General features: G+C 41.9%; 1 protein-coding gene across 9 annotated transcripts in view; it reads right to left on the reverse strand.

Annotated features, from left to right (window-relative positions):
- Positions 1-19,458, reverse strand: part of PRELID2 (PRELI domain containing 2) — a 705,022-nt gene that overhangs the window by 618,325 nt on the left and 67,239 nt on the right. For 4 of the 9 annotated variants that reach the window (XR_010942163.1, XR_010942162.1, XR_010942157.1 and 1 more), the window contains 3 exons: positions 15,258-15,408; positions 9,980-10,049; positions 1,316-5,603 (listed from right to left, as the gene is read on the reverse strand). Coding sequence is in view for 1 of the 9 variants with exons in the window: in XM_067732139.1 (XP_067588240.1) it covers positions 9,990-10,049 (60 nt within the window). In the remaining 8 variants the exon portion in view is untranslated. Of the gene's footprint in view, positions 1-1,315; positions 5,604-9,979; positions 10,050-15,257; positions 15,409-19,458 lie in introns of those variants that run through there. The other 5 variants (XR_010942158.1, XR_010942160.1, XR_010942159.1 and 2 more) reach the window with 2 other exon arrangements.

The raw sequence follows: 19,458 nt of genomic DNA on the forward strand, positions 1-19,458 counted from the left end.
TATTGGCAGTCGAGGAATGTAAGAAATACTGCATGTTAAAAATTAAATACTGCATTTTAAATTTCTGTCAATTGTTTCTGTAAGTTAATTTTTATTCCGAGTCCTCACCACACTGGGTTTGTCATTCTTAGGACTCTACCCCTCTATCTGCCTCAGTCTCTCCAAGGCTCATGTTAAGGTTCTGGCGTCTGCAGGATTAGCCAGAACTAGTTAGCATGACCACCCAGACATCAGGGAAACAAGACACTGATACTGCAGCCCTGAATTCTGGGACGTCCTCAGATCAGGCTGTAATAGAACAGTCTGAAAGTAAAAGACTTTTATGCCAGAAAATCCTGCACCCTGCAGTCATTGTGCACTGTGTGTGGCTCAGATGAGAAGGCGGTCTCATGCAGGGCAGCTCCACCTTTCCGTATATAAGGCTGAGGCTGGAGAGAACCCGTTATCTTCCAAAAAGGGATGAGGTGCCCCCCACTAATTCAGACATGATTACACAACCGTGCAATCTGCTGGTGAGGCTCTGGGGCCATCAAGCTATACATTTTGTGCTAAGCTCTCCATTATGCTATGCCTCCTGTGCTATTTTCTGCATCCTTTAAGCAATCATGGTGTGATTTACCCAAGAGGTAAATGTGTCTGATCTTACCATCAATTGGTGCCCATTACTGCCCTCTGTCAGTACAATGAAGGTGCAAGCCTCCTGGAAACCCACTGGATCAAGTCAAAAGAGAAGACAAATCCTGCCTTTCTCTTGCATGCAGCAGGTACTCAGTAAGTGCTGGATGAACCAAGGACTCTACCCCTACAGGCCCTCAGGCTCTAACAAAAGAAAGGCATCAACAGGGCTTGGACAAGGCACTCTGGAAACCAGGCACAGAAATCCACTCGCATACATTCAAGTAAAAGGCGGACAAATAAAAGGATAAAGGCAAATCTCACGGAAACCAAGTACAGAAGGTATAGCTGAGCCTCACAAGCAGGTCAACAAGCAGTTGCCCTGTCTCTCCCTCCCCCTTTGGGACCCCATGACTTCACACCACTGTTTGTGCTTCATTTCTTCTTGCTCCGCATATCCTGGTCCTTTGCTCCATTAGCACATGGCCCATTCTGTCACCCAGTAACAGCAGCTTCTGCTTAATTCTGGGAGAAACGTTAACGGCTCAACTTGGGGGAAGTGGGGAGCTAACATCATCTGGCTGGTATAACACTCTTATCTGGGGCTGCTGAAAGGACTAGAATCACTACTACAAATGATAAACACAAGCTCTGCCAGGCGATGTGATACCCTCAAGAAATTAAAATTCACACATAAATATTAGTTGTGACACCTTTATTTCAGAAGGACGGCAGGATTGAATTTCACAGGTATACAACTGATTTATAGCTCTAGATCACAGTAACACTGCATCAAAAACACTTTATCCTGCACAGAAACTTGGCACAGAAATGTTCACTTGTAATCTACTTACGTTTCACATTATAAAACTGGACATATAAAAACACTAACACAGCTGGGGAGACAACAGCTTACAGATCTAAGTAAATCATTTGTAGCAGTATCTCGGTTATCTTGAGGTCACAGATCAGACAACTGCAGTCGAGGATGAGGAAGTTAGAGGAAGTAGCAGAGCCACTAAAATAATGTCACCAAGTCAATGCAGCAACGTTCATCCATTTCACTGCTGAAAAAAGCCTCCCAAAGACTGACTCAGCTCCTGTTTACTGTTACTTGACATACAGTATGCAATTACAGCAATTCCCAACTCCATATAGTAAAGGAGAGCAAAGTTCCTAGAGACAGGCAGAGTGAAGGAAGAGAGACACGACAGGGAACAGTGACGGAAAAGAAGAAACTATGAAAACCATGGCAAAACTCAAAGAGCAGAGCCATTCAGTGGAGGGGCTTTAACAAACCTAAATAGGACCTGAAAGAATTCAAAACATAAATGATGACTCTGAAATGATTTCATTATCTTCAGTAGATTCTGTTTGCAAAAGCAGGGAAATGTATACTAAATTAGGAGGAGGCTCAAGAGGGAGGCAATATGGGGCTATATATATACGTATAGCTGATTCACTTTGTTGTACAGCAGAAACTAACACAACATTGTAAAGCATTTATGCTCCAATGAAGATGTGAAAAAAAAAAAGAGCTCCGTGTAAATGGCAGAAATAGAGCAAAAAAGATGTGACACTTAAAAGAATAACCTTGAGTCAGCTATACCATGCACCCACGATGTCTGATAAATGGGATATTACTACGCAGGTACTGCTTATAAAATACACAAAGCCATTTATATCAAAAGAATATAGCACCTTTTTATTCCCACGATTGAAACCATAAAAGCCCGTTCATGGTAAAAAGCACCTCAACCATGTAGGGACAGCCTCAGTCAGCTTCTCTGTGCATGAGAACTTTATATTATGTCCTGAGTGATCAGCTGTATTGATCAGTAGGCCCAACTGACTATAAACCCTTCTTCAATGATAGAAGACACAGAGGCCACAAACACCTCCCCTAAATCACTGTTTCTCAAAATCTGGTCTGCGAAACAGCACAACCAAGACTCCTGGTGAACTCGTTTTAAAATGCAGATCCCCGAGTCCCAAATGAAATTCCATGAATCAGAATCTCTGGGGGAGGCCCTGGGAACCTGCAGTTGAGCCCACCTACCCAAGGATTTCTGGTACAAGTAGAAGCCTGGGAATCACTGTAATACATCTGCACCTTCCGTGTGTAGGTTCAGCAACCCAGTCAGGAGGAGACTGGTCAGATCTCTGAACTAACCCTTCCCACCCTTGTTCCTAACGCACCCAGTAAGGCTATACTCCCGGTTTTGACATTTTATAGATAATCAAATTACATGTGGACTTCTAAATGTTTTATCACAGGAAGAAGATTCTGACACATAATAAAAATAAAGTTTAACAAGCCCTAACTAATTTTAAAAGGAGCATACGATTTCTAAGCCATATATGTGAAACCTGAAGTAATGGATGCCCGCGGGGGTGGGGGGTGGAAACTGAGGATAAGTGTCTGATGCAAGTTCAGAGGACTGCTTGGGAATGGGGAGGAAAATACATGTAAAAGCAGTCTTGGAGGAGAGGCAGAAAGCAGCTTACAACCAGAATAGGGAAACGCAAATCTCTTAAAAGTTGGCTGAGATGTTTAAGCTGGTCCTTAACACTCTTGAAGCAAAGGCTGGAAACTACTGGCAAACATGTTTTGTTTGGCAGGCACAATGTTTTAAACAATCCTGAATTCGTTGCCAACACATAAAAATCGGGTGATTTCTTTCTTTTTTTTAATACTATCTTTTCCTGGAAAATTGGAAATTGGAAGAACTAGAAAAACCAGCCACTTGGCAACACTGTGCTGGAGCCGGGCAGCAGCTTCCCACCTTTCACCACAGCCACGGTACTCCTGGGGTCTCCCCGCTGGCCGCCAGCCTGCTGCACACATCACATCACCTGCCAGACCCCTGCAGGCATTTGCACTGGCCACATCAGCTTCAAGGAATTAAGGCAAAAAATCAGCCTCTCTGTGCTTCACTCTAACAATAATTCTTACTCCAAAGATACTTTCCTACCTTGGAGATGTGAAGAAAGGAATCAGATAATATCTGCAAATCACCCAGAACTGTAGTGTTCGCTGGCCATTGGAATCACCTAGGGAGCTTTAAAAAACACTGCTGACTGGGTTCCACCCCCAGAGATTCTGACTTATTAGTCCCAGATGTAATAAGGTAGGCAGCAGGAGTGCAGAAAGCTCCCAGGTGGTTCTAATGGACAGTCAAGGTTGAGAACTGCTTTCACAGAATGCAAGTTGTTGAGTATGAAGGGTTACATTCATTCTTTCTTTTTTTTTTTGGCTGTGCCAGGAGACTTGCCGGATCTCAGTTCCCCAACCAGGGATTGGACCCAGACCCTGGCAGTGAAAAGCTTGGAGTCCTAACCATCAGGCCACCAGGGAACTCCCAGAATTACGTTTATTCTAACGTCAACCTCCAAGTACAGATTTCTCGCCTCTCACCTCTGTGATAATTCACGTCACCTTTTATTTGTGTAAATGCGCTCTTATTCCTAAAGCCTACCAACTGCCATTTACTAACTGGAAAAAGGTCAAAGTGTGTTCTGCTTTCTACCATTCATTTTCCCTCCAACACAACCGAAGAATGAAACACTAAGGAAATGAAGGGAAATTATCCTAAGACACAAAACTCAGGCAGCACAAACAGCTCAAATGCAATAAGAGGAGCTCACAGTGGCAGGCTTGTATTAAAGTTTAAAAAAAGATAAAAATAAATTTAAGAAAACAATTGCTTTGAAATTCATCATTCACTAAATGGAAAATTTTTCAAATATTAAAAACAATAATTTCCCCAGGACTTTCCAGTAATGGCCCAACTTGTTTTAACTTAAGACAATGAATTCCAAATTATTGCCCCTCTTCAAGCTTTCTTTTAGGTAGCGTGCATTTACATTTTGGCTTCGGATCATGGGGAATGCAAACTCCCGTCACCTAATTTTCAAACAATACTACTACATTACCTTACATTAGAAAAGTATATTTCCAAAATGGTTTCAAGTACTAATAATAGCTTCTGTTTACTTCTGTGTACCACGTAGCATGCTAGGCACTTTATCACATGATCTCCAATTGTTTCAACAGCCTCATAAGGTTAACTCTATAATCCCATTTTATAAACCTAAAAAAGGAATCTAGGAAAGATCTTTAAGGAAGATTTTAAATTACATACGTAATCACCGAGCTGCTGCGTGGCCCTGCTCAGACGCAAACCGGAGTCCTTCTGACTCCCAAACCTGTGCTTTTCATACCAAACAACCTTGTTTAATCATCACAAGTAGAAAGACCTGTGCCCAATTATCCCCATTTGCCCAATAAAAAACAGAGAGATCACATAATCTGCTCCACAGCCCAGAATGAGTTAGAAGGAGCCGGTCTCCCCACTCCCCAGGTGCTTTTAAGGACCAATCACAGTTCATGTGTTATATTATAAAAGCTAGCTGATGGCAGGTATGTAGTACTGATGGGGAGAAATCAAATGTTCCTGATTTCTGAGAATCTTCAACATTACTGTGAATATGGCTTAACTTCAACACAGGTATAGTATATTCCTGTCTGTTCCAGGCCACCTAAGAATCAGGTATCAGGTTTAAGTCCTTTATTCGCCCCAGAATCCTCTCATGAATCCTATGAGCAATGACGGAGAGAACAAACAGGCAAGAGCAGCATTTTCCATGCCTCTGGCCCATCCTTGGCTGCCCCAACACCGCCACCAGGCACTCAGCAGGACATCCTGAAGAAAGGCAGACATCACCTTCTATGGGATTTTTCCTTTATTTGTAAAACCGTAGAGATTATGCCATAAGAATCAGCCAGAAGGTCTCAGCGCCACGAGAGCCGCTATCTGAGGTCGGCTCCCAGGGGGAGTGCATCATGTCATATCCCGGCAGAAAGGTTTCCTCTTCTGTAAGCTGCCAACACCGCATTCTTATACCTGTATTTCGAAAACTGTGTCTTTGGATGTGTTGTGTCCGAGAAAAGATTCTCGAGCAAAAGTAGACACAACACAGCTTCCCTGCAAGAGAAAGCAAACAGGCTTTATCACCTAATAAACATGTCTCAACAATCAATACTTATTTGCCCTCTTTTCTGAAGCAACTCTTAAGAGTCACTTGAACTCTATCACTACGGATAATTCTTGAAGAAATTGCATCTCCGCCTCCTAATGATCTTCAAACGAAGCAAGCACCTCATTTTATTAATAAACTACCAACTGCCCAGAGGAGCTGGTTCAAAGGGGAGTTAAGATCTAGCTAAAATTAAGGTCTTACTCATTCCGATGTGAAAGAACTCTACTGTGTTTTCGAACCTCACCAAGCCCGGTCTCCCAACTGCCAGCAGCAAGAACAAACAGATGTCAGAGCTACTTGTTTTCTTCAAAAATGACAGGAACTCAAAAACCTATCAGATGGATGTGTCAGCAGCAACACCCCAAGCCCACTGACTAGTGAGATTTATGCACCTCCATTTTGGCTCAGGACAAAATCACTTTCTAAGCTTTTTAACTATCAAACGCCCACTCAGATATACAGGCCAGAGAGATCTAGGGAGCATCTTTAGTGTGAGGTGCCCTACACAATGTGGTCACGTTCTATGTGACTTTAAAGTATGCAAATTTGAAATGTGGTAGAATATAAAAATATTAAATAATGTCTCCTTAGGCACACGTGTGCAGGCCCGTTTTTTTAAAACATTAAGATTTTTTTTAAAACATTAAGAACTGCAAAATTCCAAAGCTCAAAATTTGAGTACACTGTATACGGCACCTACGCTATTGCCACATCCCAGTGCTATCTTATCTGCTAAACAAAATGCCTATATTCCTACCCCATTCATGCACATGCATTGGAACTTTATGAAGCAATTTTAATGATCACTATTGCTGGTATCTTAACTTCCTTGTTGTGATTATTTTAATGCTTTTTTATGCCTTAAAATAATACCATCCAAGTGGTTATGTTGGCGCTAATGCAGAAAAAATAAACTCTTGCACTATTAACTTTGGAATAGAGGTAAGATGTGATCAAATGCTACATTAAAAAAAGGCCAAACCACCACCATGAGGCCACCTGATGCTAATTTAGGCAAACTCTAATCCCAGGGAGAGACAACTTTTTCTTAAAGGAGCAGACAGTAAATATTTTAGGCTTTGTAGGCTGTAAGATCTCTGTCACAGTTCTTCACTTTTCTGTTGTAGCTGGAACATAGCCAGGAACATAGGTGTTTTCTAATAAAACTTTATTTACAAATGGAGGCCACAGGCTAGATTTGGCTCCCAGGTTACAGTTGGCTGACCTCTGCTCTACAGCTATGGAGCTAATCCCCCCCCCCAGCCTTTTCTTTTAACGTAGCATTTTACTGCTCATAAAAGGTAGTTCCCCCATCTACAAACATTCTCCCACTTCCAGTAGATATAATTTTGAGAAAATAAAAAGTTCCATTAAAACAGGTGTATTTCAAACTTGCCAAACTTTGTAAAGTCAGTCAAGAAAATGAGCTAAAAGTAATAAGCTGGCAACAGCACTGCAGCAACAGCAATGCCTCAAAATGCTCCATATCATGTTTTTCGTGATGCTTACATAACTGTACATATGTGTCAAAACTTACCAAATCCTACATTGAAATTAGTCATTTTAACTGTGCACAGATGATACCTAAATGAAGCTGATTTTGAAAAAAGCTTAAAGTCTCAGCAATAGCCCCTAATTTGCAGTAATTATAGATCCAAGTGGTAAGAGTATACACCTCTTACTTCATATTTGCTCCTGAGAAAACTGGTCATAAATTATGACAGTTCCGACTATGTAAATCCTTCGGGAACTCTGTTGCATTAAATGCACCTGTCTTGCACTAAACTAATAGTTATCCAGACCTCAACTATTTCACTTCAGCGAGGAGGAATTGGTTGCTTTTTAGAAACAATACAGGGTGGCACAGTGGTTAAGAATCCGCTTGCCAATGCAGGGGACACAGGTTCGATACCTGGTCCGGGAAGATCCCACATGCCGTGGAGCAAATAAGCCCATGTGCCACAACTACTGAGCCTATGTGCCTCAACTATGGAAGTCTGTGCACCTAGAGCCCGTGCTCCACAACAAGAGAAGCGACAGCAATGGCAATGAGAAGCCCGGCACTGCAACCAAAGTAGAGCCCACTTGCCTCAACTAGAGAAGGCCCATGCACAGCAACGAAGACCCAACACAGCCAAAAATAAATAAAATACAATAAATTAAAATTTAAAAAAAAGGAAATACAAAGCCCTGAGTTCATGACTTAGCTCTCCATCACAGTAAAAGCAAAACAAAAAAACAAAACCATGGGTCATTTAAGACAGGAGGTAATACTTGTTTAGTTTCCTCTTTCCCATTAGCAACACTTTAAATCACAAACACAAGCTGATAATTTCAAATACGAGTTGTTGTTGAATCTCAACTCTTTTCTTTTCAGTCATCTTTGCTCCACTGTGGAGCCTGTCAACATTCAAACAGGGGGAAGAAAAAAAGAAAAAAGGGCAAACAAGCAGAAGCAGAGATGCTAAAATCAGGGAAAGGCCCCACAAAGAAACTCATTCCTCCTCTGATTAATCTAAAGTCGATGGAATACGTGACAACACTTTCAAAACCCCAGCTATTAGCTTTCGCAGGGCTTGCGTTTCATCTGTCTCGAACTCAGAGATGAGAACTTATTTAAAGCAATCGTTCTCAAAGTGTGTTCCATGGATCAGCCTCACCAACATCACCTGGGAACTGGCTAGAAGCACAAATTCTCAGGCTCCCCTCCCTGCAGACCTAATGAATCAGAAATTCTGAGAGTGGGACTCACCAAGCTGTGTTTACCAAATTCTCCAGATGATTCTGATACTCACTAAAGTTTCCAAATCACTAATTTAAAGTCTGAAAACCAATGTACACTTGTAAGTGGGGTTTCCTCGCCCTCTCTTTTAACTTGGAGCTGACTGTAGACCCCACCCTGCAGGACAAGATGGGCTCTGTGCTCAAGTGCACAAGTACTAGTGGTGCTTGGTGAGCCCCACAGGAGGCCAGCCTGGAAAAACAGGGGGATATGGGCAAGTTCTTCTCCCCAGCTTTTCCACATACAGAGATGGAGCACGCCACATTTAGATTCCATGCCAACATTTTTTGAGCACCTGCCATGTTCTGGGCTTGTGCTAAATGAAATTATCTTGCTTAGCCGTTCCAATAATAAATAAATGTATTAGTATGTGTTATGTATACAGAGGCTTGATATTAATCAGAATGGAGTCAAACCCGCAAACAAGCAGAAACCTTTATAATTCTCGAATTCTCATTCACAGGCCTGGCCAGCATGCTTTGAATGCTGAGGTCCTCGTACACAAATATTCCTTGTGCTTCCTCTTTGGTTGACTGTTCTCAAACTTTATTGTATATCAAAATTAGAGACCAAGTTGCTTATACAAAACCATGTATACTCTAGTTTTAAGCCAACATAAGGAAATCTGAGGTAATTCTGAACTACCCACAACAATGTGTGCTCTACTCAAAGGTTTTACCTTCTCTCAGACGTTAAAAATCAAAGTCCAATCAATCTTGTAAGACACAAATCCACTATACAAATTTATTTTAGGCTTTGAGTCTCTCAGATAATTTTGTTCTGCCCTTTCCACCATGAAGACCATTGTCCTTGAGGCAGACAATAAAAACTTAAGAAATAAAAAAAGGAAGTAATTCCAAAATCCCCCTGCTTATCTGTTAACCCTACATCACTTGCCCTAAAAGTGCCATGTGCTACAGCACAAGTGCTATAATCTTTATCCTGCGCCCGTGGCAGACATCGCTAATCAATCATAGCACTCTTACCCAGAGCTGGAGAGTTATTCTCAAGGCCTTGGAATCCTTCTCAATAGCATTTCAGGGAGCACCCCTGCCCCCAGATCGGGAGGAGTATTCATGACTCGTAAAATGTCTGTATTTCACTGGCCAATCAACATGCCCCTGTCTTGTTTTCTTTTAAACAGTTGAAGCAGTTTAAAGCTGCTCCAAATACAATTTTAAACCCCTCCTTTCACTGTTCTCAGGACAATAAAATTAAGCTTCAGTTAATTCTGAACTGCAGTCTCTACAAACCTATGCCACCTTGAGGGTGCTAATCATGGTGGATTGTGTTAAACAGTTTAAACAATTTGAGTGCAGTTGTAACCCAGAACGTAGTACAAAACTGCTTTGAAAATCAAAGAACCAAGTAAATAAAGGTACAGAACGGATAACAAAAACCTGTGAGGCAGTATCCCACGCATATAACGGGGAAACGTACAACATGAATAGCCCAGGGAGGCTGATGTATAATACTCAGGCTTATAAGCATGAAGACATGGCTTGAGTAAATAATTCTGATTTTGCTTTTGGTACTCACTGATGATTCTTTATTCAGCTAAGGGGGCACCACACTGTTCCTTTAACAGCATCTCCATTATTCTAATTCCCTATGGAGAGAAGAAAGAAAAATCAAAATGCCACATTTCACGGACAAGCACTTTTACATTTATCACCATCTTTCCCTTCAAGGAATCCAAGCCATGGCCATATAGTCTTTTCAGAAAAGGCTCGTAGTCATACTTTACATTTTTATAAAATTCCACTCAGCAATTTCACATACATTATCTTCACATGGGCTCAGAACTACTCAGGGAAGCAGGCAGAGCAGAACTGTGAATCTTCCATTTTAAATACAAGAAAGCCATCCAAGGGATGTTAAGAACTTCCTGAAAGTGGCCCAGTTACTGAGTGGCACTGCTAGAGCTGGAATAATCATGGTAATAGTTAATACTACAATAGTGACATTAAAAATCACAGATCACCATAACGAGTATAATGATAACGAAAAAGTCTGAAATTACTAAAATGTGACACAGAGACACAAAGTGAGCAGACGATGTTGGAAAAATAATGCCGAAAGACTTGCCTGATGCAGGGTAGCCACAAACCTTGAGCTTGTAAAAAGCGCAATATCTGCGAAGCATGCTAAAGCAAAGCATGATAAAACGAGGTATGCCTGTGCTCACTGAACACTTACAAATGTGTTAGACTCATTGCTAAGGTCCGTATGTGCATTATCTGAGGTAGTGGGTGCAGGGTGCACCACGGAGATACCCCCAGGGCTCAGGCACTCCTCCCCCTTCTGCCAGCACCATAGACTGGCACACAGCTACCCTCAGCGAAAGGGAGATGCATTCCCTGAGGTCATGGCCCTCTGCAGAGGTGGCCCACATCTCATGGCTGGTGGGTATAGTGTAGAAAGGCCCAGCCCCCGCCCACAATTCGGGACAACTCTGAACAGCATCCCATCGCCACAGTTCCCCACGGGATCAGCTGGGACCTACATCACAACTGCATTGCAGTTCAATGTCACCTTCTACCTAATCCTGCTTGCCTCGCTCCCTTACAAGAGTTGTTTCCGAGAGCCCTCTCCAGTGACCCTCCACATAAAAATGTCCATCTGAGTCTGTGTCCGAGAGCCGACTAGGACACCTTGTTTAATACACACAAAATCTATGAACAAGTACTATTCTTACCCCTGTTTTACTGATGAGAAAAACAGAAATTCAAAGAGAGTTAAGTAATTTTCCCAGCGTTATACAGCTATTAAGTAATAAAGCCAAGGAAGGAACAGACACTGAATTCTGGTTTCAAGGGCACCCCTTAACCTTGCAGGGCTCACCCCATGACTGTATGTATCGAGCTGTTTGTACGCATCAAGCTGACTACCACCCACCCCGGCCGGTCAAATTCTACCCTGGAAGAAAGAGGAAGCAGATACTCCCTCTTTCCTCCTTCAAGGACAAGTTCTGTACCAGAGGCTGAACCTTCAGACGGAAAGGCAGGATTGTGATGTAATTATGAACTGGGGTGTTTAGGAACTCAAAGCTGGATTGTGGGGAATGGGACACGATGCTCTCAGGAACAGGAGTGTGGATGACAGGGAATAATAATGATCAACACTAACTTAAACTGCAGGTCCCCAGGCCCCGCACAGGAAGGCTTTGATTTCATAGGACTCAAGGAGGCCCCAGAGAGCTGTACCTTTAACAAGTACCAGCTGCTCGCCATGGTCAGGCCGGGCTGGGAGACACTGAGTGGGCCTCCAAGTGAAAGGCAGGGACTTCTTACCTGGGGTTTGTTCTGAGCCACGGGAGGGGGATGCACCTCGAGAAGACAATAAGATATATTGAGTACCAAAGTACACTGAACAAAATCTAACGTTTCCTTGAGGTTTCCGAAGGTCCTTCAGATTCTAGCTGGCTGTCACCACAAATACTGCCACTAGCTGGAGAGGAGGAAGTATTAATTAAAGGATCTTGACAATGCCAAGGAGCACGGACTGTGGGGTGAGCCAAAACAGTAGACTGTAGGACCAGGAGCCCTGTTGTCAGAGTCAAGAGACCTGGGTTCTGGTCACAGCCCTGCCAATTATTCTGCTGGGTACCTTAGGCTAATCACTTTTACAAAGTTGTAGCTTAGACCAGAGAGCTAAGGGGCCTGGGAGGTTGACTGGGTAGTGCAGGCACACACCAGAACTACTGGGGGAACCCACAAAAGCGAGTACAGATTCCCAAGCCCTACCCAGACCCATTCAACCAGAACTTCAAGGGCTGGGGCATGGAATCTGCAAACATTGCTCATGTGGTTCTGAAGCACAACTAGCTCATATACTAGAATTTGTAAAAAGCAGCTTGATACCACCTCTGCAAGCCTGGGAATTGAGGAAAGAATTGCCCTTAATCATTTGTGAAGATACAGTATATACTCTTGTACTCTTAGAGCTACTCACCTTTTTAAGAATTAGGGGGAAAAGGAGGGGTTGGGGGATGAAACAACCAGTGGAATGAAATTTAACTTAATTCTTAACCTAAGATCTGAATTGTGCTCGCTTCTGCTCTCTCTCACTCAACCACAGAACAGTTAACAAATATTTATTGTGTACCTGCTGTGTGCACTGGAGATTAAGTGAACAAACCTAAGTCCCTGCATTCATGGAACTTACAGACTAATAGATTTCATTCCCCTTGTCTCAACTTCTTTTGTTTGTTTCAACAAACCCCTGAGCAATAATTAAATGCCTGCCTTCTGTTTTCAGGAAGAATAAAAATAGCCATGTTACATCACAGTTGCAAGCTTCTTTTTTGCACAGTGGGCCCATAAGTCTTGTTGGTATGTCTTTAAAACCAGAAAAGCAGACTCCTTCCTTAGGAAGTGAGCACAGGTGAGCTCTTCCCATCTGTCTAAATTAAGAACGCCACCATCTACTGAGCTGAGCGCTAACTGACATAAGTGAAGACGCTGGGGTTTGCCTTGGGAATTGAAAGACATTATTTATTGAATCAATTATGCTCAGACTGTGACAGTTGATTTTCTTTCCCTTTTTTCCCCCTCTCTCATACCTCTTTAGTCTTTTTAAGCAGAACAGTTAGAAACAGAAGGTGGAGAACAGGGGCAAACAGAGAGAGATCTATAAATGAATTAAAAACAAAAAACAAAAAACCTACCAGGGAGGCCAAGCCATTATTTAGTCTGTCTCTTTGGTAAGGAAGGACCAAATCAAAACCCAATCGATAGAGTCCTTTCGAATAGTTTCAATGCTTAAAATTCAACCCCTAAGAGATCAGGCTTAAAGGGGCTAAATTTACACCACTTATCACACAGTGACGCCTGAATTGCAGAACAAATATTACGTGGATCCACCTTTATAGATAGAGCTTAACTTAAAAGCTTTTTGGACTAACAAACCATAAACCAGCTTGATTTTATTATGTCCTTCCCCTCCGAGAATTTTTTCTCCCTGTTACCAGGCCATCTTTTTGTATTTGCCAAGGTACAGACAAGGGAGCCCTCTCAGGCTCATTTCCCTAATACCAGGGCTGTGCTGGCCAGACACGTTCCCACAGAGGAGTCCCAGAGTCACGTCTTTCAGATTCAAAACACTTCACCAATTCCCCACTCCAGAAGTATCTGAAAAATAGCTGATTATTACAGAAAACGAAAAGCTTGCCTGAAGAGAAGGCAGAATAAGTTGGAACTAAATGTGGCTAGATCCAGATGCTATCTTTATTCTGTTATCCAACTGATGCTTCCTTAAGAAGCTCTGATTTACCTATGAGTCCCCAAAGAGGGCTGCATGAAGGGAGGACCTGCAGAAGCTGCTAGAAGATGAATGGTTTGAATAAGACCCAAGCCTGGTTATGAGTGTGACATACAGAGTGAGGGGAAGGTCCAAGCAGAGGAGAAGAGGGTAATATTAGACGTTATAAAAATTACAAAGTTCTTGGGGAGTTCCCTGGCCATCCAGTGGTTAGGACTCTGTGCTTCCACTGCCAGGGGCCTGGGTTCGATCCCTGGTTGCGGAACTAAGATCTCACAAGCTGTGCGGCACAGCCAAAAAAAAAAAAAAAAAATTACAAAATTCTAAAGCACTTCTCAAAAGACACATATATAGGGAGCTCTTAACAAAAGAGAATTGCTCAGTTAGTTATCACAATGATAAAAGATTGGCCATAATTAGATGAAGAACAACTGTTTGTGTACTGAGTGTTTACCAGAAGCTAGGTACTGTGATAAGCAGATTACGCACTGGAAGACCTCTCCTCCCGCCACTGAAAACAAGATTTCTTTTGGATCATGGCTTTGGAATAAGTACCGGAAACAGTATCCATGCCCATTGTGTGTAAAAGACTGCACTGCTGCTGTGAGGAATGAGATGCATATAAGACTTGATGTTTCTACTCAAGAGGGCATCATCGGTCTCTTGGGAGGAATTAGAGGAATGCAAAATAACTGAAAAACAACACAGCCTCTGAGAAACATTACCACACTTGGGAAAACAAAAAAAAGGTCAATGGAAGAAGGGAAGTAGAGACTGATCTTGCATGAACGGAGGACCTGCAGAAGCTGCTAGAAGGTGAATGGTTTGTATAAGACCCAAGCCTGGTTATGAGTGTGACGTACAGAGTGAGGGGAAGGTCCAAGCAGAGGGATTAACAAAAGGCATGGGGGTGGGAACATCAGTCCATGTGCAGTTAAGCGGACTGGATGCAGCAGGAGATGAGACTATTACACTTCCAATGTTTCCACTCCCCCGCAAACTCCCCACCTGCTCACACATACTCTTCCTCCCACCTTAGTTCTGCTCTTTCCTGGAAGAGACAACAGCACATAAAACATCTCACAAATAGCCCTGTAATTATGCAACAACACTCTGAAAAGGTTTTAGGGTTGAGTCCAAGCTAGCTGTGAAACCTTGGGCACTTTACTTAAATTCTCCAACCTTCAACTGCCTCATCTTTGAATGGAGATAATATAGTAACATGGGTTTGTGCTAAGAATTTGTCAAAATAATGTCTGATCTGGTTACCACAGTACCTAGCCTCTGGTTAAACACTCAGTAAATGGTTGTTCATCTAAATCTCTTTCATGATCATCTAATCCCACTAGAATTCAAATCCCATAAGGCTAGGGGCCTCGTCTGTCTTGTTCAAGATGTAACCCCTAGGAAAACAATGCCCAGTACACAGAAGGCATGCAGTAAATGTCTACTGAATGAACAAATGAATCAATCAGTCAACCCATCAATCATCAGCTTACAAGTCTACCACACTAGATGGTAAGGTGCTCAGAAACAGGGAACAAAAGTTACTTACGTTTGAATCCTTATTGTCTGGTGCAGAATCTGGCACAAAATACATGCTCAATGTTGATGAATCATAAGACGGACCCACTGATACTTTTGAATGCCAGGCTGATGAGTGTGAATTTTGGAATTATAGTGCGATCTGCCCAGTAGTTGGCATCCTAGAAAGTGTGGTGAAAGGTCAGGATAACAGGGGCTGCCATAGGAAACGAGAAAAAACCAAACAAGGAAAGAATAAAGAATGAAAGGTAAAAGGAAGGGAATCCTGCGGAAAGAACTGACAGCAAAGCAGGGACTTAAAATGAGTCCTGAAGAATCCTGATTAGCCGAGAGGAGTTAGAAAGTGACATAATCTCAGATGCTGAAGTGTGCATTATAAAACCACTCACCTTTTGATAAAAAGGTACACATCGAGTTTACTTTAAAAATCTCACTTCCCTCTTGAATCTAAACTTTTTTTATTAAGTTCGTTTACATAAAACTTTCTCGGAATCTTTTCATTTACTTTATGTAGAATCATAACAGTATGAATAAATGGTAGAAAAAAGAAAATGTCGCTTCCCTGCTTCAACCCTTCAACAGTGTTCCACTGCTCTTAAAACATAAAGCTCTGTCTGATCTGCCTCTAGCCCACTTCAACCGCAGGGAGGGAAGAAGGGAGGAATCCGCATTCAGTTTTCTCACCAAAAGATAAGAGAGGGGCTCCCCTGGTGGCACAGTGGTTGAGAGTCCGCCTGCCGATGCAGGGGACACGGGTTCGTGCCCCGGTCCGGGAAGATCCCACATGCCGCAGAGCGGCTGGGCCCGTGAGCCATGGCCGCTGGGCCTGCGCGTCCGGAGCCTGTGCACTGCAACGGGAGAGGCCACAACAGTAAGAGCCCCACGTACCGCAAAAAAAAAAAAAAAAAAAAAAAAGAGAGAAACACTGCTCAATGCTTCTCCAGGAGAAGATTCTTTGCCACAATAAAGTATCCTTTAATCTGATGCTGTCCAATTCTTTTATATTTAGGATTTCTCATCTATAAAACTAGGATAACACCAAACAACAGGGGTTCAAATGTACTGGCACATACTGTGTGCCAGGAACTGTGCTGAGTACTTCATCTGCACTGGCTTATTTTACCCTCCTATCTGCCTTAGAGAGTATTTTCTTCTTTTGGATGAGACCCAAGGCTCAGAGAAATTAAGCATCTGGACCAAAATCACATAATAACCAAGAGGTAGAGCCTTGATTTGACCCAAGGCAATCTGGATTAAGAATCCAGGATCCAGGATCTTACAACACTGGGGGCTGTAGGGTTTTAATGAGATTGCATGTGTGAAGACACCTAGTATGATGCTGGGTACACAGCAAGGGCTTTCCTTCCCTTCCCTATTGATTATGTTCAAAAAGCCTGATACATAAAGCAGGTATTTCAGCCCTACGCCCAAACTAAATGGCATGATTCTTAATATACAAATCAATATTTAATCGCATCTACAAATTATTTTAAATATAATGCTTTTCAAGTAGGAATATCCTAACAGACTGTATGACTTCAATATAATTTTCCCACAGGGGCTAATAAACTATTGAGTAAGATTCACTTTTATTTTGATAAGTAACTCAAAATCTTTAGGTGTAACTGCAGAACATTAAACTGATACAGTAATTTAGATGTCTTTGCTTCACATTATAAAGCTTCCTCTCTCCTTAAGGAGAACATTTAATCTCACAGTTTGTAAAGGAAAAGAATATATTCCAAAATAATAAAATCTAAAAATTGGAAAGCACATTATATTATCTAGTCCAGATAGGAAACTCTCAGCAAAGAAATGAAAGTGGCCCAGGAGTTGTCCTGGGATCAAATATCACAATGGAAGATGACAAAGCCATTTCCCTATTGCCAATTTGCATATAAACCCTGATCTGACACGAACCTTTTGTTGGCTAAAAGGCATTTAGTCACTGGTCTCCCACCCTCCAGTGTGACTCAATAAGTCTATTTCCATTTTTAGTTTTTTTAAATGTGACTTGTATATAATTTCAGTTTTTCTGACTTAGACTTCATGCAAAATATGGCTTGTTCATGTGTATCTGTTGGGTATAATTATCAGTAATTTTTTTAAACATCAAAGCCAGCCTCCCATGCAGTGCCACATCCACCCATGACATTTCTGACAATTGTGATCTTGCTTAGAAACCTCCACGGATGGGATGCTTTATACTCCTTATTCCCTCTGTCTCAGGCCTAACTGTAAGACAATCTTCCTTACATTGAAGCAGCACTGGCTCAGTGCCTGGCACCAAAGGGTCCTAGTACCAAGTCTTGTACCAACTCTTATACTACCAAACAAAAAAAAACAGCAAGGTTCCTATCAATTCCCTTTATTAGCCATTTTTTTCACTATTCATCAGATTTAAGCTCAGTCATAATTTCCCCTTGTTTCTTCCCTATTCTGAGAGAGAAAATGGTTAGCAGCATGCTTGTACATTTAATCAATGAATTGTCTCTAACAGAGTAAGTAAATTCAACTGATGCCTAGACAATAAACAAATCCAATGGGTGCCCAGATAATTCTCTTTTTATCTTCAGTGCGTATATACCCTATCAGAGAGGGGACGGAGATTTAAAATCAGGTTGGGTTGACTCCAAAACAGCCTCATTATAACTGCTAAACATTTGTCTATCATGTCATAATGAAAAAATTAAGTTTTTGCCTATAATTTCCTTGCATTTTTCTTTTTAAATAATAGTAACAACTGGGACTTCCCTGGTGGTCCAGTGGGTAAGACTCCTCTCTCCCAATGCAGGGGGCCTGGGTTGGATCCCCAGGCAGGGAACTAGATCCCGCATGCCGCAACTAAGACCCGGCACAGCCAAATAAATAAATATTTTAAAAAACAGTAACAACTGATCATTTACTGTATGCCAAGTCGGCTCCTAAGCATTTTATGTATGTAACTCATTCACTCCTCACAAGTACTCTCTGAAATGGGTTCCTGTATTATCCTCATTTTACAGATGACAACAGTGAGACTCAGAAAATTAAACGGCTTGCCCAAGGTCACACAGCAGGTCAGTACAGGGTATGCTGCTTTCAGAGAACTCGAGAGCAAAAGAACATAAATGGCTCTGCTGCAAATATAATTTAAAACATTTACGTGCAGGTAATACCTACTCAAAAACATTTTATATAAAATATTTTTTTTTTAATTCTGCTTAGAAACGGAACAAGTCTTTTTTGGGGGGAGTGCGGCAATTGTTTAAATTACGAAATATTTCAAACATATCAAGAAGTGCAAAGAGTAGAAAAACTAGTGGACTTTAACAAACATCAATGTCTTTAAAAGTAACAAAAGCTACATCCTCACCAAAGGCCAGTGATCAAGAAAATTTTTAATTATAGCCTTTAAATTCTTCTTAAACTGGGTATCAACAACTCAACTCTCAAAAACCCACCATTTTCCTTTACCAAGGAAATTCAGAAAAAAATAGTTTAGCCAGAATCTAAGAAAGCAAGCTAGACAAAGAATAAGGGGTCAAATCCCAGGCAGTAAATGGAATTCTAAGGATATTGAAAGTGACAAGAAATATCACTCCAACAAACCTGGGTTCATGAAATACAAGGCTTCTTTTCTCCTTAACAGGCAGACACCCCAGCGTCCTCCCCACCATCTGCTTGGGGCTCTACCTGGTGCCCCTAGTCCCACACAGTGTGGGCACACCAAGGGGTCCTTCAGCAAGAGATGAAGTTCTACCATAGAGTGGGGATACAGAATAAGAAATGACCACTGACAGAAGGGGTGAGAATGACCAAGAGGAACAGCTGGACACCTCGGAGAGCTCAAGGGGCATTTAATTAGCATGCTCCAGGGCTTAAGCACACAACTGAAGTTTAACTATTAGATGTACCTTCAAGAAATTAAATTAGCTTTGCAATTCAAGTTGCTCTGCCCAGAATTCTGTATTAATCCCTGACTTTGTTGGTCAAACGAACAGCCTTAATTTTGCGCCAAGAGCCTAGCTGAATCCAAGCCCGATCCTACAACAGATTTGATCCACCAAAGATCTGTGACTAAAACACTCTTAGTCCACACAAGCTGTGGATGCAGCCCCTATCTTTCTGCTATTTCAATGCAGCCCAGCCAGAGCTGCTTCAGTTTTCAATTCTGTGTCTGCCTTAGGTTTACATGAGGTACGTGAAGATTTATGGTGGCCACAAATTCC

Source organism: Pseudorca crassidens, chromosome 3 (genome assembly GCF_039906515.1).
Source record: "Pseudorca crassidens isolate mPseCra1 chromosome 3, mPseCra1.hap1, whole genome shotgun sequence".
Taxonomy (NCBI): Eukaryota; Metazoa; Chordata; class Mammalia; order Artiodactyla; family Delphinidae; genus Pseudorca; species Pseudorca crassidens.